Source organism: Dama dama, chromosome 20, assembly GCF_033118175.1.
Source record: "Dama dama isolate Ldn47 chromosome 20, ASM3311817v1, whole genome shotgun sequence".
NCBI lineage: Eukaryota > Metazoa > Chordata > Mammalia > Artiodactyla > Cervidae > Dama > Dama dama.
Window position 1 is genome coordinate 21916151 of NC_083700.1, and position 27259 is coordinate 21943409.

At 41.8% G+C, this 27259-nt stretch overlaps 1 protein-coding gene across 8 annotated transcripts in view; it reads left to right on the forward strand.

Moving 5' to 3' along the window:
• LOC133040793 (myomegalin-like) overlaps nucleotides 1–27259 on the forward strand; it is a 63760-nt gene that overhangs the window by 22422 nt on the left and 14079 nt on the right. For 3 of the 8 annotated variants that reach the window (XR_009689035.1, XM_061120953.1, XM_061120947.1), the window contains exons 2-3: nucleotides 23696–24287; nucleotides 26422–26572. Coding sequence is in view for 7 of the 8 variants with exons in the window: in XM_061120953.1 (XP_060976936.1) it covers nucleotides 24266–24287; nucleotides 26422–26572 (173 nt within the window). In the remaining variant the exon portion in view is untranslated. Of the gene's footprint in view, nucleotides 1–13300; nucleotides 13560–23695; nucleotides 24288–24310; nucleotides 26239–26353; nucleotides 26573–27259 lie in introns of those variants that run through there. The other 5 variants (XM_061120951.1, XM_061120950.1, XM_061120949.1 and 2 more) reach the window with 5 other exon arrangements.

The following is a 27259-nucleotide window of genomic DNA, read 5'->3' on the forward strand; positions in this document are numbered from 1 at the left end:
GACCCTTGGCTTTGGCTCATCTATGTGATTTTCAGTGACCAATGAAATGTGGATGGAAACAGACTTGTGTTCATTCTGAACCTAGGCCTTAGGAAGCATCACATATTGTTTCTCATCCTCTTATACTTCTGTGATTGTCATGATAAGAACATATTCTGGCTAACTGGCTCTGTTGTGAGGTGAAGCTATCCTAGCCCTGAAGTAGAGATGCTCCATCTGCCCTTCAAACTTCTAGTGAGAAATAAATGCTTACTGTTTTATGCCACTGAGATTTTGAAGTTATTATGGAGCTATAGCTGACTGATAGAATGAAAAGCAAGAAAGAAAGGTCTAGGAATAACTCAAGATGTTCTGGGAGAGATGGGAGAAGCCTCAGCTCACTCCAACTTACTCTCAAAGTCTGTATTCCAAACTATTATACTATTTGTCTCCAAAGTCTTCCATTGTGTAGCTGTACCATACTTTATTTCACTAATGTCTCTTCATGGAGGTTATTTCTAATGTTCTACTGTTATGACCAGCACTGCAATGAATAATCTTATCTTTAAATAGTCAACTTGCTATTTCCAAAGGTGCATTCCTAGAATCAGCATTGCTCTGCCAAAGAAAATGTACAAAATGTACCTTCCTCCCTTTCTCCAACTTTGGAAAGATTGTTAGGTTGTCTTGTTATCATCAACATTTCATTAAACTGTAGAGTGCTTATCATATGCCAGGAAAACATGCTCGATATGTATTTTATCATTTAATCCTCACTGTAAACTATGAGTAGACACACTGTTCTGTCCATTTTATAAACAAAACTAGCCAGAGAGTAATTTGGTAACTTGACCAAGGTTATAAAAAGTAGAGGCAGGATTCAAAACCAGGCAGTTTTATTTCCTCTACAGTCTCATCAGTAGCTTATGACAGTACCTTCTTCATCCCTTACAATTCCTGCTTTCTAGCAAAACAGCTGCTGCTTTGAAAAATGAGTGAATGCATTTCACTGACCAGGAAAATATGGGGGAATAAGTATTGTTACAGAAGAGGAATGAAAGAGAGCCATAACCTGGAAGGATGAAATACTTTTTTTCTAGTAAGCATCTATAATTTCCAAAATTTGAGGATGTAAGTTTGAATTCATGTAAAAAGCAATCATTTTAACTAAGGCAGAGAGTAGTCTCTAATATTTAATGATCAATATATGTCATGTTGCTCACAAGAGGCATTAGGAGAATTTACATCTGTAAAAAAATTCTTAGGAGCAGTTTAAGTAAGAGGATGACAAGTGCTAACTCAGGGAGGATTGAGGTGGTTCTTAGTTACAACCATATTCTTCCCCTTTACACTCAATCCACTAGATCTCACTTCTAGATCCAAGCCTTAGTTCAACCATAGAGACATCACTGCCCCAAACATGGCCCAGCCTTCAGTTCTGTCTCTACAGTTTCAAGAAATATGAACTATGAAACCAAATGAAATAGATAAGATTAGAGGTCTAGGAGTTCAAGGACTTCCTGGGATTACATCATTCTCCCTGTTTTGGTTAGGAATATGTTATCCTAGCTCAAATAGATGGTAGTTTGTTCAGTTCAGAAAACTCACAAGGGGAAAGGCCATTTCCAGCATCAGATTTGTGGCACTCTCCTTCTTCCCTAAGGTAAATGAGTTTAAGGGTGCTTTTTCCTTCATACATACTAAAAGAAAAAAATTATTTCCTCTACTCACGACATTTCTGATACCAGATATATGAATTCCGCCCCCCACCGCTGCAGTGAGCAATTCTGATACTATCTACTCAAAGTGTAGACCCCACATGGTCAGGGCTCAGTCCCACAAGACTGCCCCTGACTTCACCTGTGCTTCTGACTGACCAGCTATGAAATAAGAGTTCCCACAACCTCCTCTTCACGTTTGTAAAAATTATTGATGATATCAAGTTGGAAAGAATGAAAGAAAAAGGATACTTTTACACTGTGTCAATGGATGTAAATTGGAAAAAGTTTGAAATATATATATACATGTGTATAAAGCAGTGTATAAGCAAATTTGAACTTTTTCCATTAGGTTAATCTATTATGTTGAGCCATATGAAACTGCCAATATTGAAAGATTTTGACTTAAAAGTGGACTTAATGACAAATCAAAAGAAACTATTCATATTGAAACACAAAAAAGAAAAAAGAGTGAAATGTTTTCAAATTTTCAGGAGCACCTGCGTCAGAAAAGAATTGAACCAGACCAAAATTTATTTTTCATTTTGGTAGCTCCATCTACTGGTTAGATGAGGCAAGAACTTCCCTCATATGTAGGACATAAGGGGTAGGTGGCATAATTTCAACTCCTCTATCAATTTTGCTACCTCCTAAGAGAACACTCTTCCTTTCCTGGTTCCCAGTCCATATACTTCACTGTCATTTAAGAGAGTATTTTATTGTGTTTGATGTCTTCAAAGACTACTTTTCACCTAAAAATTGAGAATGTGGTCCTAAGCCATACCTTCTAGATATTTTGAAGCAGGAAATGAGATAATCATCCAAATAGGAAATTATGGTAATAACCATTTCCAGATGCAATGTTAAATAATGCATGACTTCCTAAACAGGCTTTATGATAGGTAGAAATGCCAGAGATTAGGTTTCTTGGGTCCTAAGATAGCCTTTTAGAAACTAACCCTTGAAATATTAGAGGTATTGGAGTTATCAAAGAGACTGTAAAGCAATGATGTCTATATTGTTCATGAAACAAGTGAAAAATCTGAAAGACTAATTCAAAAAACTACATTCATTCCCATGTTCACTGCAGCATTATTTATAGTAGCTAGGATGTGGAAACTATAACTGTCCATCAACAAATTAATGGATAAAGAAAATTCAGCATACACACATACACAGAGGAATATTATTCAGCCATAAAAAGATATGAAATCTTGCCATTTGCAACAACATGGATGGACCTTGTGGACATTATGCTAAGTGAAATAAGTCTGATAGAGAAAGACAAATACCATGTGATCTCATTTCTATGTATTGGGTTGGCCAAAAAGTTTGTTTGGGTTTTTACATAAAATCTTAAAAGAAAAAAAGGGGCGCTTATAGTTACAGAGAACAGATTGGTGGTCACCAGAGGTGGGTAGTGAGAGGTGAACAGAATGGGTGAAGGAGGTCAAAAGGCACAGACTTCCAATTATAAAACATGTCATAGGGATATAATGTACAGTATGGCAACTATGAGGCTTCCCTCATATCTCAGTTGGTAAAGAACCCACCTGCAATGCAGGAGACCCCAGTTCAATTCCTGGGTTGGGAAGATCCACTGGAGAAGGGATAGGCTACCCACTCCAGTATTCTTGGGCTGCCCTTGTGGCTCAGCTGGTAAAGAATCCACCTGTAATGCAGGAGATGTGGGTTCTGGAAGATCCCCTGGAGAAGGGAAAGGCTACCCACTCCAGTATTCTGGCTTGGAGAATTCTGGCCTGGCTCGCAAAGAGTTGGACAGACTGAGCAACTTTCACTTTCATGGCAACTATAGTTAATTGTATTGTATTGCATATTTGAAAGTCGCTAAGAGAGTAAATCTTAAAAGCTCTCATCACAAGAAAAAAATTATGCGATTAATGTTAACTAGACATTGCAGTGATCGTAATGCAACATATGCAAATATTGTGTCATTATATTGGACACCTGAAACTAATATAATGTTGTATGTCTATTATACCTCAATAAAAATTTGTCTTCATTGAAAATTTGGAAGAGTTTTGCTCATTTAGGGAGTTTTCTTGGTAGTGGTAGTGGTTTAGCTGCTAAGTCATGTCCGACTCTTGTGACCCTATGGACTGTATCTCCCTAGGCTCCTCTGTCCATGGACTTTCCCAGGCAAAAATACTGGAGCGGGTTGCCATTTCTTTCTCCAGGGGATCTTCCAGACCCAGAGATTGAACCTGTGTCTCCTGCATGATAGGCAGATTCTTTACTGCTGAGCCACCAGGAAAGCTGTTGTTCAGTGGCTCAGTCATGTCCGAATCTTTGAGACCCCATGGACTGCAGCACGCCAGCCTTCCCTGTCCTTCACCATCTCCCGGAGCTTGCTCAAACTCATGTCCGCTGAGTTGGTGATGCGATCCAACCATCTTTGTCCTCTGTTGTCCCCTTCTCCTCCTGCCTTCAATCTTTCCCAGTATCAGGGATTTTTCTAATGACTCGCTCTTTGCATCAGGTGGCCAAAGTATTGGAGCTTCAGCTTCGGAATCAGTCCTTCTTAGCTAGTTCTTAGCTGCAACTAAACATTCAGAATCCTAAGACTTTCATAGGCCACACATGGCATCAGTCTACTCAGAAAGATAAAAGATAAGAACTACAGCTTCCTTGCAAGCCAACCTCAGGCATCATTCTTCTGTGGGAATAGTCCTTGCAGCAGTCAGCACTGTCACCCAAGATATATTATCTTGGTTCTCTGCCCCTCACTTTCTACTCCAGGACAGCTGGAGTGAGGTGTAAAGCAACAAGATACAGTGGGGCCATGCTGGCTTTTAAACTTCATGTCCCAGGAACCAATATCTGTTGCAAAAACTTCAGAGTAAGCACATAGGGTAGGGAGGTCCCTGGAGAAAGAAAACCAGGCATAGCTTTCTTGACATAAAAGAAGCCATTTTTGGCCTAAGCCATTTTGTGATCTAAGCCTGGCCACAGAGTCAGGGGAGACTCTAGGGAAAAAGGAAAAAAAAAAAACAATCCAGGATGACACTGTCTCTGGCATGCAGATGAATGGATGGATGGTGGTGCCAAACTCTGCCTGCTCTTGCCCAGTTTTCAGCTGCTCTTTTGTCTCTGCCTACCATAGTGAATCAAATGGTCATTTATGTGGCTTCTCTGATGCCAACTGCCTTACTTATCACTGGACCAACAGCAGAAGGTATTTGGACCAGAATAGTCTTAAAGAATACACCTGCAATGCAGGAGATGCGAGTTCGATCCCTAGGTTGGGAAGATCCCCTAGAGAAGGAATGGCAACCCACTCCAGTATTCTTGCCTGGAAAATTCCATACACAGAGGAGCCTGGAGGGCTACAGTCCAAAGGGTTGCAAAGAGTCAGACACGACCGGGCGGGGGACACAGAGACACAACACTGTCTTCCACCGCTCCACTGAACTTCAAACATTATCCCTTCTTCCTTCTTTTTTTTTTAAGCCCTTCTTCCTTCTTAATTGTGTCTTTTCAGAACACCAAGACTGATGATGCCCATTTTCCCGTCCTGTGTTTCCTGTACATGTATTAAAGAAGCAGAGGTCTTTCTCTCTCTTGCACTTTCAGCCTTCTGAGCTGGCAGATTTAGACAGATTAGAAATAAGGTGGACATGTTCTCTGTTTTGGCAGATGAACTGTCCACATTATTACTTGATGTAGACTCATCTGTGAGGAGTGGCCATGTGGTAAATCAGGGAGTTTTGCCATTAATTGAGTGGTTGGCAATGAAAGCTGATTGGGTTTGGACTGGCTTTAGCACTTTCTAGAGCTTCTCCCACACTTCAGTTTCTCTCTCATTCTAAACAGCTTTGTTCTGTATTTGTTCTACCCCCCTAATTAGCCAGAAGTCCTGAATACTCCTCTGTTATCTGTAATTGTCTGACAGACTGTTAGAAAAGGTAAATAATTAGCATTCAAAATGAACAATTGACTTCTCAGATAGTAGGTTCCAAAAATTAATGTACAGTTGTAACCATTTGAGATGTTGTGGTGACCTGTATGGAAGTCCCTCAGTTGTGTCCAACTCTTTGCGATTCCATGGACTGTAGCCTGCCAGGCTCCTCTGTCCACAGAATTTTCCAGGCCAGAATACTGTAGTGGGTACCTGTTCCCTTCTCCAGGGGGTCTTCCCAACCCAGGAACTGAACACAGGTCTCCCACATTGCAGACAGATTCTTTACCAACTGAGCCATGACCTGTGCAATGACCTGTTGAGAGAAATGTCTTTATTGACCAGACTCCTCATCTTTTTGGTCCAATGTAATATATATGATGTTCAAGAAAAGTTTATGCAATGGCAACCTAAAGGATAGGATGAGACCTCCTCTATATTCCTGAAATCTCTTAGGGGTACATTTACATGCATCATGACAAGAGAAAATCAGAATATTATAGGCATGACAAGGGATAGAAGTCTTCTGATCTTCTTCCAAAGCTAGCTTCCAAAGACAGAATACACAGTAAAAGTATTCTTCATATTCTAGGCCACTCATTTGGTAGTAGGTGATGTCATGGTGTCAGAGGTGATACACAGGAGTTTGGCAAGGATTTTAGCTCTAAATGTTACATGTCCCAGCAACACACAAGAACTAATTTCCTGCCTTGGAAGATGCACCCCATAGGAGCAGTTGTGTAACTCACACCAGACACTAATCTTTCCATGATGATACCCCTATCCCAGTCCCAGGGCACAGTGTTCAGTCATTTCTTTCCCAAAACACTGCCCATTTATTCTTTCCCTCCCTTTCCTCAGCCAACTGTGTTGCCCCTGCCTGTTGGATCTTTGCATAGATGAGAATTGCCTTTGCAATAAAGACTTAATAGAGGTAATAAATGAAGCCACTGTGGTGGAAAAAAAAAGAAAAATTGTTTTGGCCTGCAATCAAACCTGGGTCACTCATGTGGGAGATAAGATTCTTCCTACTGAAGCACTAGTCTTCTTAGTTTAAGGTGTTCTTCTATAGGTCGTAACACATCCAATACTTCATGAGACTCATTCTCCCACAAACCCAGCAGGCCCTGGGACTTCATCTACCAGGATTTTTCAAAGAAATGGAGCCACCTGTCCACCCCTGGAATCAGTGATCACACAGATTCCAACATATTAAGCAGCCTACTGTTTCTGGAGCTTGGTCTGGGATGGAAAAGAACTGTATGTGGGACCCAGCTCCCCCAAAGGATAAAAATTCTCTCCTGGGGAACCTAAAATTACCCCTGTAGGAAGACCTCTGTGCTCCTAGGACAACCTCTGAATCTTGACCCCTGAGAATTCATGTAAGACCAAGTTCCAGAATGTTTCCTGCAGAGAACCTCTTACAGAGCCTTTTGGTGGTCTTTACTCCTGCTGCGAGGAAACTGACTCAGTGAAATCAAAAAACCAGAAGGTCAGGTGTACCAGCACAGTGACTCATTTTTATCCTTGCTTCCTAATTTCCAAGCCCTGTCAGAGACGTGTGCTTCTCCAATATGTAACTATTTCAAAGTCAACATAAGCCCAGAACCCACTATCTCCAGAGGCTGATCTATTGCAGTTCTTTTCCCAGCACCTCCCACAGTCTCCAGGGCCCTAATGATCAAGGGAGGAGGGACTACTGTTGCTTGGCTACTGTCTTGGTTGATGTGGAATGTCCAGATTTATGCCATGGAATGGTCCAGTCATCGCAGTGTGGCAAAGGGATTGACTAGACTAGCTGTAGGGAGGGCATTTTTTGATCTGCTTACACTAATGGAGGTAAGAGGTGATAGAGAAAGGGTATAGTAATGAAGCAGAAGTGAGTCTGTAGAGAATCCAATAAATTTAAGCACTGTTTGTTAATTATACTAGAAATAAACTTCTTTGCTGGGGGAATGAGAGAGTTTATCCAAAAAGGATAGCAAGATCTAGTATGGGCAACAGGCTGGATGGCGGTGAGGGTAAATGTACTGGGCAGGGATGGGAAGAGGTCTGGGCATTGTTTTAGTGATCAGTTGAAACATAGGATGTATGTAACATGCTGTACCTTGGTCTGACCATAGTGTTGAGGCAGAGGATGGTGTGTGATGCTGACAGGGAACTCGCTGGTGTGTTGAGTTTTAACATATGTGACTCTGAGACACATAGGAGGCATCGACTTGTGAATTAGGAGTTGTGAGTTGGAAGTATAGGTTTGTAGTTTAGAAAGAGATGTGAGAACAAATGTAGATCTAGTTGATGTAGGTGGTAATTGAAAACATGTCGGCCAGAGCATATGTGTGTCTTGGGTGTTGGGCAGAGGGCACCCAAAGCTCTTCAAGGTCAAGGTAATGATTGTTTTCCTTGTTTATGACTCAGCCTGGAACTAGCTTGACTTCTCAGCAGAAGAAGCATGATTACAGGTCACAGCTCTTGTCTTTTGAAAAGTCCTAAATCCTGACATGTGAGGAGCTCCCCAGGTTACTTTCGTCAGTTTAATTTCCCCAGGGACAACTGAAGAAAGCAACCTCTACACTATTTGAACTTCACTAAAAGATCACAATGCTAATATTTTAATGATCAATATTTCTTTTAAATAGTCTACTCTTGGGATTTCCCTGGTGGTCCAGAGGTTAAAACTCCATGCTTCCAGCGCAGGGGCTGTGGGTTAGACTTCTGATCAGGGAACTAAGACCCAACATGCCAGTTGGTATGGCCAAAAATAAATAAATAATTTTTAAAATTAAAGAAATAAAAACAAAATCATCTACTCCTCATACAACTAATAAATCAAAGCCTATTAATTTCAGAAAAGACTCTTGAGAGTTCTCTGGACTGCAAGGAGATCAAACCAGTCAATCCTAAAGGAAATCAACCCTGAATATTCTTTGGAAGGACTGATGCTGAAGCTGAAGCTCCAATATTTTGGCCACCTGATGCAAAGAGCTGACTCACTGGAAAAGATCCTGATGCTGGGAAAGATTGAGGGCAAGAGGAAAGGTGGGGCAACAGAAGATGAGATGGTTGGATGGCATCACTGACTCATTGGACACGAGTTTGAGTAAACTCAGGGAGATAATGAAGGACGGAGAAGCCTGGCCTGCTACAGTCCATGGGGTTGCAAAGAATCAGACGTGACTGAACAACTGAACAACAACCTCAAAAAGCAGACACATACTATTATTATAATGATCATAACACTGACCATTACTCTTTCAGGAAAAAAAATTTTTAAAGCCTCAGATGACCAATTCCAAAATTTATCTCTTCACTATTTCTATCTTGATTCTGTCTTTTCCCCCTCTTTCTTCTAATTTTAATTCTGATTCTGATTTCTTTCCTGGATTAGAATTATATCCTACCTAACCTACAAGATAGAAGGCTTACACAGACGGGACTGTGTAAGCTATAAAACTGCTTAGCTGCAACATGAAATTGGTTCCTTCCCTCTTGTCATCCAAAGGGCAAAGGAGAAGCCCCAGCAGGATGGTAGGCAGGGCGGAATCACCTTTAGAATCAAACCCCCTACCCGCCAGAGACTCTTAGAGGGCTCAAACATACCTTGTGCACACCAGGACCCAGAGACCCAATAGAGATTGAGATAGAACTGTCTTTGGGTATCTCCCGAGGAGGTACGGGTCAGCAGTGGACAGCTGCAGGGGCTCTGGGTGCAGTAGACCTGGGTATGGCATAAGCCCTCTTGGAGGAGGTCGCCATTAACCCATCACAGAGCCTCCAGAACTTACACAGGACTGGGGAAGCAGACTCTGGGAGGGCACAAAAAGAACCTTGTGCGCACCAGGACCCCGGAGAAAAGAGCAGTGACCCCACAAGAGACTGACCCAAACTTGCAGGTGAGTGTCCAGGAGTCTCTGGCGGACGCGTGGGATAGTGGTGGCCTGCTGCAGGGCTGGGGGCACTGAATGTAGTAGTGCATCCATGGGACCTTTTGGAGGAGGTCGCTATTATCTTCAGTACCTCCACCACAGTTTGGCCTCAGGTCAAATAACTGGGAGCCCCACCCTTCAACAGAAAATTGGATTAAAGATTTACTGAGCATAGCCCTGGCCATCAGAATAAGACCCAGTTTCCCCCTCAGTCAGTCTCTCCCATCAAGAGGCTTCCATAAGCCTCTTATCCTTCTCCAACAGAGGGCAGATAGACTGAAAACCACAATCACAGAAAACTAACCAATCTGACCACATGGACCACAGCCTTGTCTAATTCAATGAAACTATGAGCCATGCCACGTAGGGCCACCCAAGATGGACAGGTCATGGTTGAGAGTTCTGACAAAACATGGTCCACTGGAGAAGGGAATGGCAAACCACTTCAATATTCTTGCCTTGAGAACCCCATGAACAGTATGAAAAGGCAAAAAGATAGGACACTGAAAGATGAACTCCCCAGGTCGGTAGATGCCCAATATGCTACTGGAGATCAGTGGATCTAACTCCAGAAAGAATGAAGAGATGGAACCAAAGCAAAAACAACACCCAGTTATGGATGTGACTGGTGATGGAAGTAAAGTCCGATGCTGTAAAGAGCAATATTGCATAGGAACCTGTAATGTTAGGTCCGTGATTCAGGGAAAATTGGAAGTGGTCAAACAGATGACGACAAGAGTGAACATCGACATTTTAGGAATCAGCAAACTAAAATGGACTGGAATGGGTGAATTTAACTCAGATGACCATTATATCTACTATTGTGGGCAGGAATCCCTTAGAAGAAATGGAGTAGCCATCATAGTCAACAAAAGAGTCCAAAATGCAGTTCTTGGATGCAATCTCAAAAACAACAGAATGCTCTCTGTTTGTTTCCAAGGCAAACCATTCAATATCACAGTAATCCAAGTCTATGCTCCAACCAATAATGGTGAAGCTGAAGTTGAATGATTCTGTGAAGACCTACAAGACCTTCAAGAACTAACACCCAAAAAAGATGTCCTTTTTATTATAGGGGACTGGAATGCAAAAGTAGGAAGTCAAGAAATACCTGGAGTAATGGGCAAATTTAGCCTTGGAGTACAGAATGAAGCAGGGCAAAGGCTAACAGAGTCTTGCCAAGAGAATGCACTGGTCATAGCAAACACCCTCTTCCAACAACACAAGAGAACACTTTACACATGGACATCACCAGATGATCAATACCAAAATCAGATTGACTACATTCTTTTCAGCCAAAGATGGAGAAGTTCTACAGTGAACAAAAACAAGACCAGGAGATGACTGTGGCTCAGATCATGAACTCTTTATTGCCAAATTCAGACTTAAATTGAAGAAACTAGGGAAAACCACTAGACCATTCAGGTATGACCTAAATCAAATCCCTTATGACTATACAGTGGAAGTGGGAAATAGATTAAATGGATTAGATCCAATAGACAGAGTGCCTGAAGAACTATGGATGGAGGTTCATGACATTGTACAGGAGGCAGTGATCAAGACCATCCCCAAGAAAAAGAAATGCAAAAAGGCAAAATGGTTGTCTGAGGAGGCCTTACAAACAGCTATAAAAAGAAAAGAATCGGAAGGCAAAGGAGAAAAGGAAAGATATACCTATTTGAATGCAGAGTTCCAAAGAATAGCAAGGAGAGATGAGAAAGCCTTCCTCAGTGATCAGTGCAAGGAAATAGAGAAAAACAATAGAATGGGAAAGACTAGAGATCTCTTCAAGAAAATTAGAGATACCAAGGAAACATTTCATGCAAAGATAAGCACAATAAAGGACAGAAACAGTATGGACCTAACAGAAGCAGAAGATATTAAGAAGAGGTGGCAAGAATACACAGAAGAACTATACAAAAAAGATCTTCACAACCCAGATAATCACATTGGTGTGATCACTCACCTAGAGCCAGACATCCTGGAATGAGAAGTCAAGTGGTCCTTAGGAAGCATCACTACAAACAAAGCTAGTGGAGGTGATGGAATTGCAGTTGAGCTATTTCAAATCCTTAGAGATGATGCTGTGAAAGTGCTGCACTCAATATGCCAGCAAATTTGGAAAACTCAGCAGTGGCCACAGGACTGGAAAAGGTCAGTTTTCATTCCAATCCCAAAGAAAGGCAATGCCCAAGAAAGTTCAAACTACCGCACAGTTGCACTCATCTCACACACTAGTAAAGTAATGCTCAAAATTCTCCAAGCCAGGCTTCAACAGTATGTGAACTGTGAACTTCCAGACGTTCAAGATGGATTTAGAAAAGGCAGAGGAACCAGAGGTCAAATTGCCAACATCCATTGGATCATCTAAAAAGCAGGAGAGTTCCAGAAAAACATCTACTTCTGCTTTATTGACTATGCCAAAGCCTTTGACTATGTGGATCACAACAGACTGTGGAAAATTCTTCAAGAGATGGGAGTACCAGACCACCTGACCTGCCTCCTGAGAAACCTGGATGCAGGTCAAGAAGCAATAGTTTGAATGGGACATGGAACAAGAGACTGGTTCCAAATCAGGAAAGGAATAGGTCAAGGCTGTATATTGTCACTGTGCTTATTTAACTTATATGCAGAGTACATCATGCGAAATGCTGGGCTGGAAGCACAATGAAGCACAAACTGGAATCAAGCTTGCTGGGAGAAATATCAATAACCTCAGATATGCAGATGACACTAACCTTATAGCAGAAAGCGAAGAAGAACTGAACAGCCTCTTGATGAAAGTGAAAGAGGAGAGTGAAAAAGTTGGCTTAAAACTCAACATTCAGAAAACTAAGATTATGGCATCTGGTCCCATCACTTCATGGCAAATAGATGGGGAAACAGTGGAAACAGTGACAGATTTTATTTTGGGGGGCTCCAAAATCACTACAGATGGTGACTGCAACCATGAAATTAAAAGACGCTTTTAATTTCCTCCTTGAAAGAAACGCTATGACAAACCTAGACGGCATATTAAAAAGCAGAGACATTACTTTGCCAACAAAGGTCCGTCTAGTCAAAGCTATGGTTTTTCCAGTAGTCATGTATGGATGTGAGAGTTGGACCATAAAGAAGGCTGAGTGCTGAAGAATTGATGCTTTTGAACTGTGGTGTTAGAGAAGACTCTTGAGAGTCCCTTGGACTGCAAGGAGATCCAAACAGTCCATCCTAAAGGAGCTCAGTCCTGGGTGTTTATTGGAAGGACTGATGTTGAAGCTGAAACTCCAGTACTTTGGCCACCTGATAAGGAGAGCTGACCCATTTGAAAAGACCCTGATGCTGGGAAAGATTGAAGGCAGGAGGAGAAGGGGACGACAGAGGATGAGATGTTTGGATGGCATCACCGACTCAATGGACATGAGTTTGAGCAAGCTCCGGGAGTTGGCGATGGACAGGGAGGCCTGGCGTGCTACGGTTCATGGGGTCGCAGAGTCGGATACGACTGAACTGAACTTAACTGAAGCTTTTCTGGCTCCGCGGGTCAAAATCTGCTTTTTCCAGGCCCGTCCTCAACGGCCCCGCTGCCTCAGCGCAGCCACTCTTTCAGGATCTGGAGCCCCACACCTCGGGCGGCGCTGGCCGAGAAGCTTCCGGCACCGTGGAGTCAAATTGCCTGGAGCTTTCGAGGCGCAGGTGCGCGCGTGCGCACGCGGCGACTTTGTGGTTCTCCAGCGTCCGCTGCCCGCCTCGTTCTGACCCCACGGGCAGTAACGTCCGGGCAGGAAGAGACCGGTAGGAGGAGGGTGGCCTCTCCTTTAACGTCCTGTCCAGTCAGGATCCAAAAACGATCTTGAGACGGACGGAAGGGTGGAAATACGTTAAGGGAAAAGAAATCCTCGGTGATTTCCTCATCTAAAAGCACCCTGAAGATGAAGTCGGCGTCTGCAGGGACCAGGTTCTCCCGGCGCTGGTGAAGGTGGGTGGAGTCCTCGTCAGCAGCTGGAGCCAAAGCAGACAGCCTGGGCCCGGCCACCAGTGAGTAAGCACCTCCCCTCTTTCTCCCCGGATGGGCAGCACTTGAACTTCTCTCGTAGCACTTGAACGTCTCCCCCTTGGCTTTGGATGAATTCCAAGGATGCAACAGAAACGTCTACTTTTAAAGTTCACTTACTTGGGGCAAGAGTATTTTATAATCTCTTAGCAAAGGAAACAGTTTATGGTGGGTTTTGACAGATTTCAGGTGCGCGGGATCTACGAAAAACAATACACTGGGGAAAGCAACAACTGTTAATGACACACACCCAGAAGCAACACTTCAGCCAGGTAGGTTTGTCCATTAGGTTGGGCCTACTTTAAATGCACTCTTAGTGGAACCTAAGAAAAATCTAGGACGTCCACAATGAATATTTTAATTTTAGTAGTTTTAAATGGAGATACACATTCCAGAAGTTATGTAACAAACACTTGAGGCCCATCTTTATGCCAATTTTACAAAAACGAAAAGGAAAGATGATATATAAATGACAAGGCCTAATAAAATGACTTTTAATATTATTTTTTCCATCAATATTTTTCCCCCTTTGGATAGGTAGGATCTAACTCCTCATTCGATGAAATCTGTCAACCAAAGCAAGAACCTGATACCAGCTTTCTAGTTCCAGCTTACTCTTCCCTAAGACTTTCCTCAGCACCTTCCCATCATCTTTTCTATACCATAAAAGTAAATCCTACTTCAGCCTTCAATTTGCAACCCCAAACTCAACAATCAGCCTAGTAAGTTACGGTAGAAACCCTCCAAGGGACTCTCCCTACAAAGAATAGAAAATTTCAGGGGCTTCCCTGGTGCCTCAGTGGTTAAAGAATCCACCTGCCAATGCAGAAGACACTGGTTCGATCCCTGATTTGGGAAGATCCCACATGCTGGGGAGCAACTAAGCTTGTGCACCACAACTATCGGGCCTGTGCTCTAGAGCCCATGAGCCACAACTACTGAAGCTGGCCGACCTACTGCTCATGCTCTGCCACAAGAGAAGCCACCACAGTGAGAAGCCCGTACACCTCCACTGGAGAGTAGCCCCCATTCACCACAACTAGAGAAAAACCCTCACAGCCACAAAGACCCAGCACAGCCAAAAATAAAGAAAATTGCATAGCAAACGTTGTATTCCTGTTCATAAGGAAAACAAACTTTTTTTTTTCCCAAGAAAAACCTAGATTCATTGTTGAATGTTACAGATACTTTGTCTCTCAGTCACCTTTGGAGGTAACTAGAGATTTTTCTTTGGAGGCTGCAATAGAGGATTGTTGGCTAATAGGTCAGCTATAATATGTGAAGGCATGTATCCTGCAATTAAATGAGAGGAGTTAAGTGACAGTATATCTTGATTTGCATGGTGGCTGCTTCAGTATACACATTTCAAAATATCTTGAGCTATGTGAAAAAGTCAAACCTGGAAGACTTTAAGATTTACTATCAAACTGTTTTTTACTGCAAACAAGATAGTATGGCAGAGGCAAAGCAATAAGCCACATACATGTATAGATAAATGTAACTGAACTGAGATACCTAAAACAAACCCACCTCATATGGGCAAATTATTTTTTTAAGGACACTAGAGCAATTCAATGGGAAAAGGAATATCATTTTAATAAATAGTGCTGAAACAACTGGATATCTATGTAGTGAAAAAGCCTGCAATCCTTACTTTGCAATATACACAAAAACTATTTTGAGTTGGATCATAGATCAAACCATACAAACTAAAACTGTAACATTCTATAAGAAAATACATGAGAATATTCTGTGACCTGATAGTAAGCAAAGGTTTTCTCAATATGACACAGAAAGAAATAGGTAAAAAAATACAATGATAACAACTTTGCTGTATTATGGATATAATATATCCATATAGCAAAAACAACTTTTTAAACAACATTAAAAAGTGATCTCATGAAATATACCATACGTAAGTAGAAAGGCAAGTTACAATGGAGAAAAATAGTTACAAAAGATATCTGACAAAGACTGTCTCCAGAATATATAATGAACTCCTACAATTCAGTACTAAAAACTGAAACACCCATTTTTAAAACAGGCAAAAGCTTAAATACACTTCAGAGAGAGGAAGATACAGTAATGGCCAGTAAGCACATAAAAAAGTGTTCAATATCATAGATTTTAAAACTACATTGAGATACCTGTCCACTCAGTAGCATAGCTAAACTTATAAAGTCTGAAAATATCAAATCTTGGTGAAGATGTGGACAAAACCAGAATTCTCATCTGGGGATGTAAATGTTATAATCACTTTGATTTGACAATTACTTATACATTTAAACATAAATTTACATAAATATCCTTCTGTTCCCATGTTTTGCTGGAAGTTTTATTTTCATTTCAGATTCAAAGGATTCCTTAATAAGAAAAAACACTTGTTACATACAAGTTGATGAAATAATCAATTTCAGTATTTGGAAGAGGATTATTTAACTTAATTTCAATGTGCAGTCATGAAAAGAGGAATAGAAACAGCAGAGAAGAGTAATAGCACATGCGTCAGTTGGGCCGACCGACATCCAGGCTTAAACAGTGTGCTGGGCAGCCCCGAGTAACAGCAATCTGGAGTCCCAGTTAGGAGAAGGGCAGTGCATTCACTCCCCAAATGAGACTTCAGATTGCCGTTTCCTGGGCTCCCACTTATGATCCCAGGCCACAAACTGATGTTATCAATTTACATGGAAAATTGCAGCTCTGGTTTGACTATAACATTTTTACAATGCTGTTTGTGTCACCTCGTGAGTCATAGGATTTCGTTAAACCCCAAGCAACTGGCCAGACCTCCAGGGGCTCAAGAATTCCAAGACTCGCCCCCTTTTTTTTCTCTGAAGTACCACTTGATTTGCTTTGCTTGCAGACAGGCACAGAATCCAGGCAGGTCAGAAGCAAATTCAGAGGCCTGCTCTCCTGCTTTGAAGCCTGAACAAGACTTCCTCTAATTTCCCTAACATTGCAGAAACAGTTCATTTAGATATTCTTCCAAGAGAAATACACATGTTCATACAAAAAGAAGTTGTAGCAAGAATGTTCATAGCATTTTAAAAACTATTTTATATTGAAGTATAGCCGATTAAAAATGTTGTGACAGTTTCAGGTGGACAGCAGAGGGGCTCAGCCATACATATACATGTATCCATTCTCCTCGAACTCCCTTCCCATCCAGGCTGCCACATAACACTGAGCAGAGTTCCCTTTGCTATACAGTAGGACTTTGTTGGTTATCCATAAATACAGCAATGTGTACATGTCTATCCCAAACTCCCTAACTATCCCTTATCCAAATTCTTCCCCTCTGACAACCATAAGTTCATTCCCTAAGTTTGTGAGTCTGTTTTGTAAATAAGATCATTTGTATCATTTCTTTTTTAGATTCTACATATAAGTGACGTCTTGATAGTTCTCCTTCTCTTTCTGACTTACTTCATTCAGTATGATAATCTCTAGGTCCATCCATGTTGCTGCAAATGACATCATTTCATTCTTTTTTAATGGCTGAGTGATATTCCATTGTATATATGTACCATATCTTTATTCATTCCTCTGTCAATGGACATTTAGGTTGCTTCCATGTCTTAGCTATTGTAAACAGTGTTGCAATGAACATTGGGGTGCATGGATCCTTTTGGACCATGTTTTTCTCCAGATATAAATAAACTGTGGAAAATTCTGAAGGAGATGGGAATACCAGACCACCTGACCTGCCTCTTGAGAAACCTGTATGCAGGTCAGGAAGCAACAGTTAGAAATGGACATGGAACAACAAACTGGTTCCAAATAGGAAAAAGAGTACGTCAAGGGTGTATATTGTCACCCTGCTTAGTTAACTTATATGCAGAGTACATCATGAGAAACGCTGGGCTGGAAGAAGCACAAGCTGGAATCAAGATTGCCAGGAGAAATATCAATCACCTCAGATATGCAGATGACACCACCCTTATGGCAGAAAGTGAAGAAGAACTAAAGAGCCTCTTGATGAAAGTGAAAGAGGAGAGTGAAAAAGTTGGCTTAAAACTTAACATTCAGAAAACTAAGGTGATGGCATCCGATCCCATCACTTCATGGCAAATAGATGGGGAAACAGTGGCTGACTTTATTTTGGGGGGCTGCAAAATCACTGCAGATGGTGACTGCAGCCATGAAATTAAAAGACACTTACTCCTTGGAAGGGAAGTTATGACCAACCTAGATAGCATATTAAAAAGCAGACACATTACTTTGCCAACAAAGGTCTGTCTAGTCAAGGCTATGGTTTTTCCAGTGGTCATGTATGGATGTGAGAGTTGGACTGTGAAGAAAGCTGAGTGCCGAAAAATTGATGCTTTTGAACTGTGGTGTAGGAGAAGACTCTTGAGAGTCCCTTGGACTGCAAGGAGATCCAACCAGTCCATCCTAAAGGAGATCAGTCCTGGGTGTTCATTGGAAGGACTGATGCTGAAGCTGAAACTCCAATACTTTGGCCACCTCATGCAAAGAGTTGACTCATTGGAAAAGACCCTGATGTTGGGAAAGACTGAGGGCAGGAAGAGATAGGGACGACAGAGGATGAGATGGCTGGATGGAATCACCGACTCAATGGACGTGAGTTTGGGTGAACTCCGGGAGTTGGTGATGGACAGGGAGGCCTGGCGTGCTGCGATTCATGGGGTCACAAAGAGTCGGACACGACTGAGCGACTGAACTGCACTGAACAGATTAGCAATGTTGAGCATCTGTTCATGTGCCTTTTGATCATCTGTATGTCTTCCTTGAAGAAACATCTATTAGTTCTTCTGCCCGTTTTTTGACTGGGTTGTTTGTTTTGATAATGTTAAGCCTCATGAATACTCATGATTAACTTTTTAACGTGAGTTTACATTCATACACCTTGGGTCCCCTAAAGATTAAATTAACAGGAGAGCAGCAGGATGAAGCAACAGAGTCCAGAAAGCTGACAACAGAACTGAAGAGCAAAAAGAACTCCACCATGAGCCAGAAAGTAAAAAGCCAGGCTGTAAAGGAGAAATGTATCTTTCCTGGTTCAGAAAAGCTGGTTTCTGGGCTGAAATGCATTTTTAAAAATGTCTAGAATCACTCTAGTATTAAGATCCCAAAGCCAGCTAAAAAAAATTTCTGATCCTACTTAAAAACATTTGAAGCCAGTGGAAAACTGAATCTAATTAATTAAACAAAACCAGCCCAACTCAAGACAGACATGTTAGATTGACTGAGCCATCCACACTAGAGGTCTGATAGAAAAATGAGTATGTTCATGTTGTTGTTGTTCGGTGGCCAAGTGGTATCCAGCACTTTGCAACCCCATGGACGCAGCACACTGGGCTTCCCTGTCCCTCACCACCTCTCAGAGTTTGCCCAAGTTCATGTCCATCAGTGACACCATCCAACCATCTTATTCTCTGTTGCCCTCTTCTCCTGTCTTCAATCCTTCCCAGCATCAGGGTCTTTTGCAATGAGTCAACTCTTTGCATCAGGTAGCCAAAGTATTAGAGCTTCAGCTTCAGCATCACTCCTTCCAGAGTATTCAGGGCTGATTTCCTTTAAGATTGGTTTGATTTACTTGCTTTCTAAGGGACTCTCAGGAGTCTTCTCCAACATCACAATTTGAAAGCATCAATTCTTTGGCACTCAGCCTTCTTTATTGTCCAACTCTCACATCTGTACATGACTACTAGAAAGACCATAGCCTTGACTATACAGAACTTTGTCAGCAAAGAGATGTCTTTGCTTTTTAATACACTGTCTAGGTTTGTCATAGCTTTTCTGCCAAGAAACAATCATCTAATTTGATGGCTTCAGTCACCATCTGCAGTGATCTTAGAGCCCAAGAATATGAAATCTGTCACTGGTTCCACCTTTTCTCCTTGTATTTGCCATGGGACCAGATGCCATGATCTTAATTTTTTTTAATACTGAGTTTTAAGCCAGCTTTTTCACTCTCCTCCTTCACCCTCATCAAGAGGCTCTTTAATTCCTTTTCACTTTCTGCCATTAGGGTGGTATCATCTGCATATCTGAGGTGGTTGATATTTCTCCCAGTGATCTTGATTCCAGATTGTGACTCATTTAGCCCAGCATTTTGCATGATGTGCTCTGTGTATAAATTAAATAAACAGGGTGATAATAAACAGGCTTGTCGTACACCTTTCTCAATCTTGAACCAATCAGTTGTTCTGTACAGGGTTCTAACTGTTGCTTCTTGCATATTCATACCAGAGAGTAAATATTTACTTCTGTCTCTACACTGTCAAACACACTGTCTGGCACATATATTAATAAGTTACTGGAGTCACAGTGAAGCAAAAAGTGACATATAATCAAAAGAAAAAGGGATGACCAATTTAATGGACATGAATTTGCGCAAACTCTGGGAGATAGTGGAGGACAGAGGAGCCTGGCATGCTGCAATCCAAGGGGTTCAAAGAGTTGGACATGACAGCGACTGAACAACAACAAAAAGACAACTCTCAGGCGGCCTTGATGCTGGACTATTACACAAGGACTTGAAAATAGACAAAGACATGTTAAATGACCTAACAAACAAAAAAGTAGAGTAAGAAAAAAATGTGAATCACTGTAAAGAAAGCATTAAGTTTTCAATGATAAAGGTACATGTGCATGCTCAGTCACTCAGTTGTGTCTGACTGTGTGACCCCATGGACTGCAGCCTGCCAGGCTTCTCTGTCCATAGAATTTTCAAGGCAAGAATACTGGAGTGGGTTGCCATTTCCTTCTCCAGGGGATCATCCTGACCCAGGAGTGGAACCTATCTCTCTTGTCTCTCCCCCATTGGCAGGTGGATTCTTTACCACTGAGCCACTAGGGAAGCCCCAATAAAGGTACATGGATATGGCTAAATATGAAAGGGTTATGTCATTAATGAACTTAGAAAGGCATGAATTTGTCTCATTTTTTATGGGATATTCTCCCTCCTCCTTGTCCCTTTAGGAGCACTGCCTCTTCTCTAAGTCAAGAAGAGGTGCTCAGCTGTCCCCTCTACCCTTTGAACATAAAAGACACTGTTAACCCTTTTTCCTAGGAGCCTCTCTAGGGAACTCCCTTGTTCAGACCAGGAGAATCAAGACCCATAAACATTCTGGTTGAGAGATATGATCACTTCATCTCTGGGACCATGGAGTCTGTTTTGGGGTAGATTAAAACTTCCCTGGTGGCTCAGATGGTAAAGCGTCTGCCTGTAGTGTCGGACACCCAGGTTTGATCCCTGGGTTGGGAAGATCCCCTGAAGAAGGAAATGGCAACCCACTCCAGTACTCTTGCCTGGAAAATTCCATGGACTGAGGAGCCTGGTAGGCTACAGTTCATGGAGTCGCAAAGAGTCGGATACAACTGAGCAACTTCACTTTTAAATGGTTTTTGTTAACTTTCTTCTCTTTCTTATTTTGTTAATTAGTACTAAATGTTTCATAGGCCTTCCTTTCAATTTTCTTTTTTTCTTTGAAATCTTGGAGGTGGAACAAGAAGGAAGAGATGCAAATCTTAGTGAAGCCTTCTCACTGAGCATGATGGCCAAGGAGAAGGGCTCTGCCTGGGTCTGAGTGCTGGGTCTCATTATCTTAGTGGTGGGACCCTTAAAAGGTTAGCTTGGCCTTTTACTGCCTCACTGTTTTCCTCTGCAACAAGAAGGTGGTAAAATCCTACACTATGTTTCAGAGTTGTTATGTGGACTTAATAAATTATTACATAGTAAAGCACTGAGGAACGGTGCTGGTCACACAGTAAAGCTCCAAGAAAGCTGTCATTTTTGTTATTATTATGAAGCCTTTTATTCCCACTTCTAACTATACCACTGCTGACTTTCAACATTCCCTGGAATAAATTAAGGATGTCTAATGGTTTGGTTGGCCCCTTCTCCCGCATATTAGTGACCAGTATCTGGAAAACTGGTTACTGGTAAGGTTTGATAGTGATCTAACTGAAGTACAGATAGCTCAGCAACGAACTGGATCAAACTTCATCAAATTCTTGGACTTCTATGCAGGCATAGTGATTTTTCAGCTCATGGTAGAAAATCTTTTGCACATGATTTCAGGAAGTGCTTTTAGTATACAACCAGACTTCTTGTTTAGTCGCTAAGTAATGTCTGACTCTTTTGCAACCCCAGGGACTGTAGCCTGCTAACTCCTCTGTCGATGGGATTTCCCAGGCAAGAATACTGGAGTGGGTTGCCATTTCCCTTCTGCAGAGGATCTTCCCAATCCAGGGACTGAACCTGAGTCTCCTGCATTGCAGGGGGATTCTTTACCACTGAGCCACTAGGGAAGCCCGACCCACCGGCAGTGCAGGAGCCAAATCAGACTTACCCAAATATAAGAAAAATGCAAGTATGTATCAGTGACCCCTTCTTTTTTGTTGTTCTTAAGAAATCAAAGTAGGAAGTTTTAATTTACCTGGAATTTGTAGATTTCCTGTTTCTTCTGTTATGAATGGAGTATCTGTAGCAAACCAGCACACACTCTGAAAACAAGTAGATAAAATCTGATTTAAAGGAATTCTATTTGAAGTCTTTGGAAAACTACCAATGCAGTCAGGACACACAGAGCCAGTTCTAGAGAGAGGCTCATTGGAAGGAAACTAATTCTCTGCCTTTGCCCCTCAAGGCATTTGCCAATTCTTGGCAAGGAACAAAAGGCTGAGAAGCTAGGTAGAAGGCAGATGCTAAACAGGGAGGGGGAAAGTAGCAGCACTTTGGGTAATCTCTTGGGGTCAGGGATGGGGAGTTCAGTTCAGTTCAGTTGCTCAGTCGTGTCGGGCTCTTTGCGACCCGATGGACTGCAGCACGCCAGGCCTCCCTATCCATCACCAACTCCCGGAGTTTACTCAAACTCATGTCCATTGAGTCGGTGATGCCATCCAACCATCTCATTTTCTGTCATCCCCTTCTCCTCCTGCCTTCAATCTTTCCCAGCACCAGGGTCTTTTCAAATGAGTCAGTTCTTCGCATCAGGTGACCAAAGTATTGGAGTTTCAGCTCCAACATCAGTCCTTCCAATGAATATTCAGGACTGATTTACTTTAGGATGGACTAGTTGGATCTCCTTGCAGTCCAAGGGACTCTCAAGAGTCTTCTCCAACACCACAGTTCAAAAGCATCAATTCTTCGGCATTCAGCCTTCTTTATGGTCCAACTCTCACATCCATACTTGACTACCGGAAAAACATAAAATAGATGGGCAGTGGAAATTTGCTGTGTGACTGGAACTCAAACTGGGGCTCTGTAACAACCGAGGGGTGGGAGGTGGGAAGGAGGGTCAAGCCACACACCTATGGCTAATTTGTGTTGATGTATGGTGGAAATCAAACCAATATTGTAAAGCAATTACCCTTCAATTAAAAATAAATTTAATAAAAAGAACATAGATCATGTTATAAAGGGCGAAGTGCCACATGGTAGGCAATGGAATGTGGGTTGAAAACAATTTTATAAAATGTAACAGTCAATGAAAAAAATAACTGATGAGCTAGGAAGCCAAATATATAAGAAATTCTACCAACTCCAAACAGGATAAAAATGAGAGCCACGTCTAGGTACATGGCTGTGAAACTGCCAAAAATCAAAGGCAAACAGAAACATCATAGAAATGTCCAAAAGAAAAAAATTTCACATTGTATTCATTATTAAAGAACTAAAATACTGTAATTTCCAATCTACAATTTAGTCCCTGACAAAATATCCTTCAAAGAGAAGGTGAAATAAAGGCCTTTCCAGATCAGCAGCATACCTTCACTAGAGGAAATACAGAAGGTAGTTTTTTGGGCAGAAGTTAGGTAATCCCAGAGGTTTCCCTGGTGGTTCAGACAGCAGATAATCTGCCTGCAATGCAAGAGACTTGGGTTTAATCCCTGGGCCAGGCAGATTCCCCTGGCGAAGGGGAATGGTCCCCCACTCCAGTATTCTTGCCCGGAGAATTCCATGGACAGAGGAGCCTGGAGGGCTTCAATCCATGGGATCCCAAAGAGTGGGACACTTTAACTTTCACTAAGTGATCCCAAGGGAAACATGGAAATGAAGGGCATGGATTGAAGAACATTGAATGGGTTTAATACATAAGTAAATCAAATAAATATTACTGTTCAAAACTATAATAATGTTGTTTTTCAGTCTCTAAGTGGTATCTGACTCTGCGATCCCATGGACTGCGGCATACTGGGCTCCTCTGCCCTCCACTATCTATTGGAGTTTGCTAAAATTCATGTTCTTTGAGTTGGTGATGCTGTCTGACCATCTCATCCTTTGCCACCTCCTGGCTCAGATGGTGGGCTTCCCTGTGGCTCAGATGGTAACGTGTCTGCCTGCAATGCGGGAGACCTGGATTCGATCCCTGGGTCGAGAAGATCCCCTGGAGAAGGAAATGGCAACCCATTCCAGTACTCTTGCCTGAAGAACTCCATGGACTGTCTCCTGAGGAGCCTGGTAGCCAACAGTTCATGGACTCATAAAGAGTCAGACACAACTGAAAAGCGTCCGCCCGTAATGCAGGAGACACGAGTTTGATCTCTGGATTGGGAAGATCCCCTGAAGAAGGAAATGGCAACCCATTCCAGTACTCTTGCCTGGAGAATCCCATGGACAGAGGAGCCTGACAGGGTCTGAAAGAGTGAGACATGACCTGAGCGACTAACACACACCTCCTTTTGTCATCAGTCTTTCCCAGCATCAAGGTCTTTTCCAATGAGTCTGCTCTTTGCATCAGGTGGCCAACTGTACATCAATTTAAAAACAGATAAGTACTGCCCACTCTAAAAATAGTAACAAAGGTTGCTTATAATGAACCACGGTCACACAGATGCTAGGTGGTGTTAGTCTGTGGTGTTAAAACACCACTTTCCATTTCATGGGCTTCCCTGGTGGCTCAGATGGTAAAGCATCTGCCTGGAATGCGGGAGACCCAGGTTTGACCCCTGGGTTGGGAAGATCCCCTGGAGAAGGAAATGGCAACCCACTCCAGTACTCTTACCTGGAAAATTCCGTGGACTGAGGAGCCCGGTAGGCTACAGTCCATGGGGTCGCTAAGAGTCGGACACGACTGAGCAACTTCACTTTCCGTTTCATAGCTATGACTCTCCTTTCTGATGAGTAAATTAAACTGTTGAAGTGAGGACCATGAGAATTTCTTATCTTTTGATCTACTTTGCACATCGAATACCCTCTAATGTTGATGCTAGAATATTAGTGATTCCTAATGAAAAGCAGCACATTGTACATTACCATATACCTGTACCAGCCTGGTTTGTACCATCTCAAGTCAAATTGCTATGGCCTAGATTTTACTGGGTTCTGTCAAGGGCCATTTTCAATAGGCTTTTTGGCAGCCCAGGCAACTCTATTAAGACCTAAGTGAAAGAATAAATAAATATGTTAGATTTTTTAAATCAGCACCAACATAAAGTATCCATTAATTATACTGAAGGGGATAAAATATTTTAAGGGCTGTGATAAAGTGGAAAGTAACTTGTAGATCCAGAATTCAACTGAGAACAGACATTAGTAGTATAATGTTTATACAGATTTTTTTTTTAAAGCAAAAACAATCATCTGTAAATAGCAAAGTTGGGTGAGAGTGGTAGTTTGGAAAGTTAAAATTGACTTCTTATTAAATGAAACACCCTACATGTATCCCTACTTCAAGGGAAAGAAATCCAACATCGCTTTGCTTGGGGATATATTAATAATTTTGGAATAAAACGATTATGATTAATGAAAAATTATTATGCTAAATTTATTAGTCAGAACATAAACTCCAGCTTTTGATTACTAGGCTCTTAGAAGAATATTAAAAAGCAAAATCTGGAGAGTTCCCAAAGAGAAATGGTAAGAATCACTAGAAGTCTTAAAAAACTCATTTAAGAAAAGCCATGAGAATTGTTTTCATTGAAACTATCTTCAAGAAAAGAAAAGGTGTTGAGAAAATATTATTGTTTGGTGTTTTCTTTTTTAAAAATATTCATTTATTTAGGCAACACCACATGGCTTGTGGAATTTCCCAACCCTGGAATCGAACCAGGGTCTCCTGCATTGCAGGCAGATTCTTTACCAGCTGAGCTATGAGGCAAGTGTGATTGGTTGACTACACAGATATTAAATACACAGCAAAAGAATACACAGATATTAAAACTGGCTAGTGAGAGAAGTGGTCTTTATTGATAGAGACATCCAGAGAGAAACAGCCTTGTGTTGAGTGTGGCAGGCCATCAGGAGGCAAGGCTTCCTGGGGTTTTATAGCTACCTCCACATTCTATGTATGATTACAATTTGCCACCAGATACTCTGAGTCCTTATCATGGTGCTATTGTTGAGTCCCAGTTACTGAGATTTGAACTCTGACATCTCAAACTTTGTTTCTGCCTACATAGTTGTCAGAAGTTAGGGGTGATAGAAAGGCTTTCTGGTTTCTGAGGGGACACTCCCAGGGAACTTTATCTCAACTGTAAGAATCAAAAATACTCGTCCTCTAGTCCAGTTTAAAGCCCACTTGTTTTCATGTGTTTCCTTCATTGTTTGCTTGTTTTTAATGCTAAAATTTCTCTGAACCCTCCTCTTCCTCCTCATAGCAGCATCTGCCCCTACTTGCTGCATCTTTTCTCAATCCCAGTGGATCACCATGGTTCTTGTGGCTGATAAAGAACTCTTCAAGGGAGCGCATTGTAGGTTTCATAGTTTACTTCCTTGTAGCTTCTGCTCTTGTGATTTTTATGCTCCTGGAGGACCCTTCTTATAATCCAACCTCTTTAAACCATTATTTTGTTTTGATTCCTCTAGGTAGATGTGGAGGAGAGGCTAGTCATTGTGGATACCCAGATGCATTTCTTCTCTCTTTCCTTTTGAAGGAGGCAGCAAGAGGTTTCTTTGTGAGAAAATGCTCCAACTGAAGCCTGGGATGCATCAGCCCTCAGAGAAGAAGGGACCTTCTGAGAGGAGAGTGAATGAGCAGAAGACTCAGCCTGAGAAAGTCGGATTCTCCTCTGTGTCCCACAGCGAGTAAGAGACTCTTTGTTTCAGAGACTATTATAGCAGCTTTCAGGGTCTGTATTCAAGCTATGTACCTTAACTGTAGGGCTTTCTCTTAAGACCAGCCTGGAAATTCTTTAGAGAAAAGTCTATAGTTAATTTTTATTATAATTACTTTATATTCCGAGAAATTTGGTTTTATTCTAATTAACAATGCATGTTGTTGTTGTTTAGTCACCAAGTTGTGTCTGACTCTTTTGCGACCCCATGGACTGTAGCCTGCCAGGCTTTCCTGTCCATGGGATTTCCCAGGCAAGAATACTAGGGTGGGTTGCCATTTCCTTCTCCAGGGGATCTTCCCGACCCAGGGATCAAACCTGAGTCTCTTGCATCTCCTGCATTGGTAGGCAGTTTCTTTACCACTGAGCCACCAGGGAAGCCTAACAATACATATATACACCAAATATATGATCTCATGGATACTTGAGATTTCATGGAACTCTTCCAGTCACGTGAGTGGTGTCTCTTTTCTGCATTGATGGGAACACATAAGAATCTCCTGTTACATCATATGTTTTGATGGTGAAAAGTTGACCCATATTAATGCTGAAGAGGTGGAATTATACAGAGGCTCCTCCATCTCTACTCCTCATTCTCTCCTCTACATTCTCTTCAGAAGCTCATATCCCTGGTTTCTAGAATAGCAATTTGTATAAG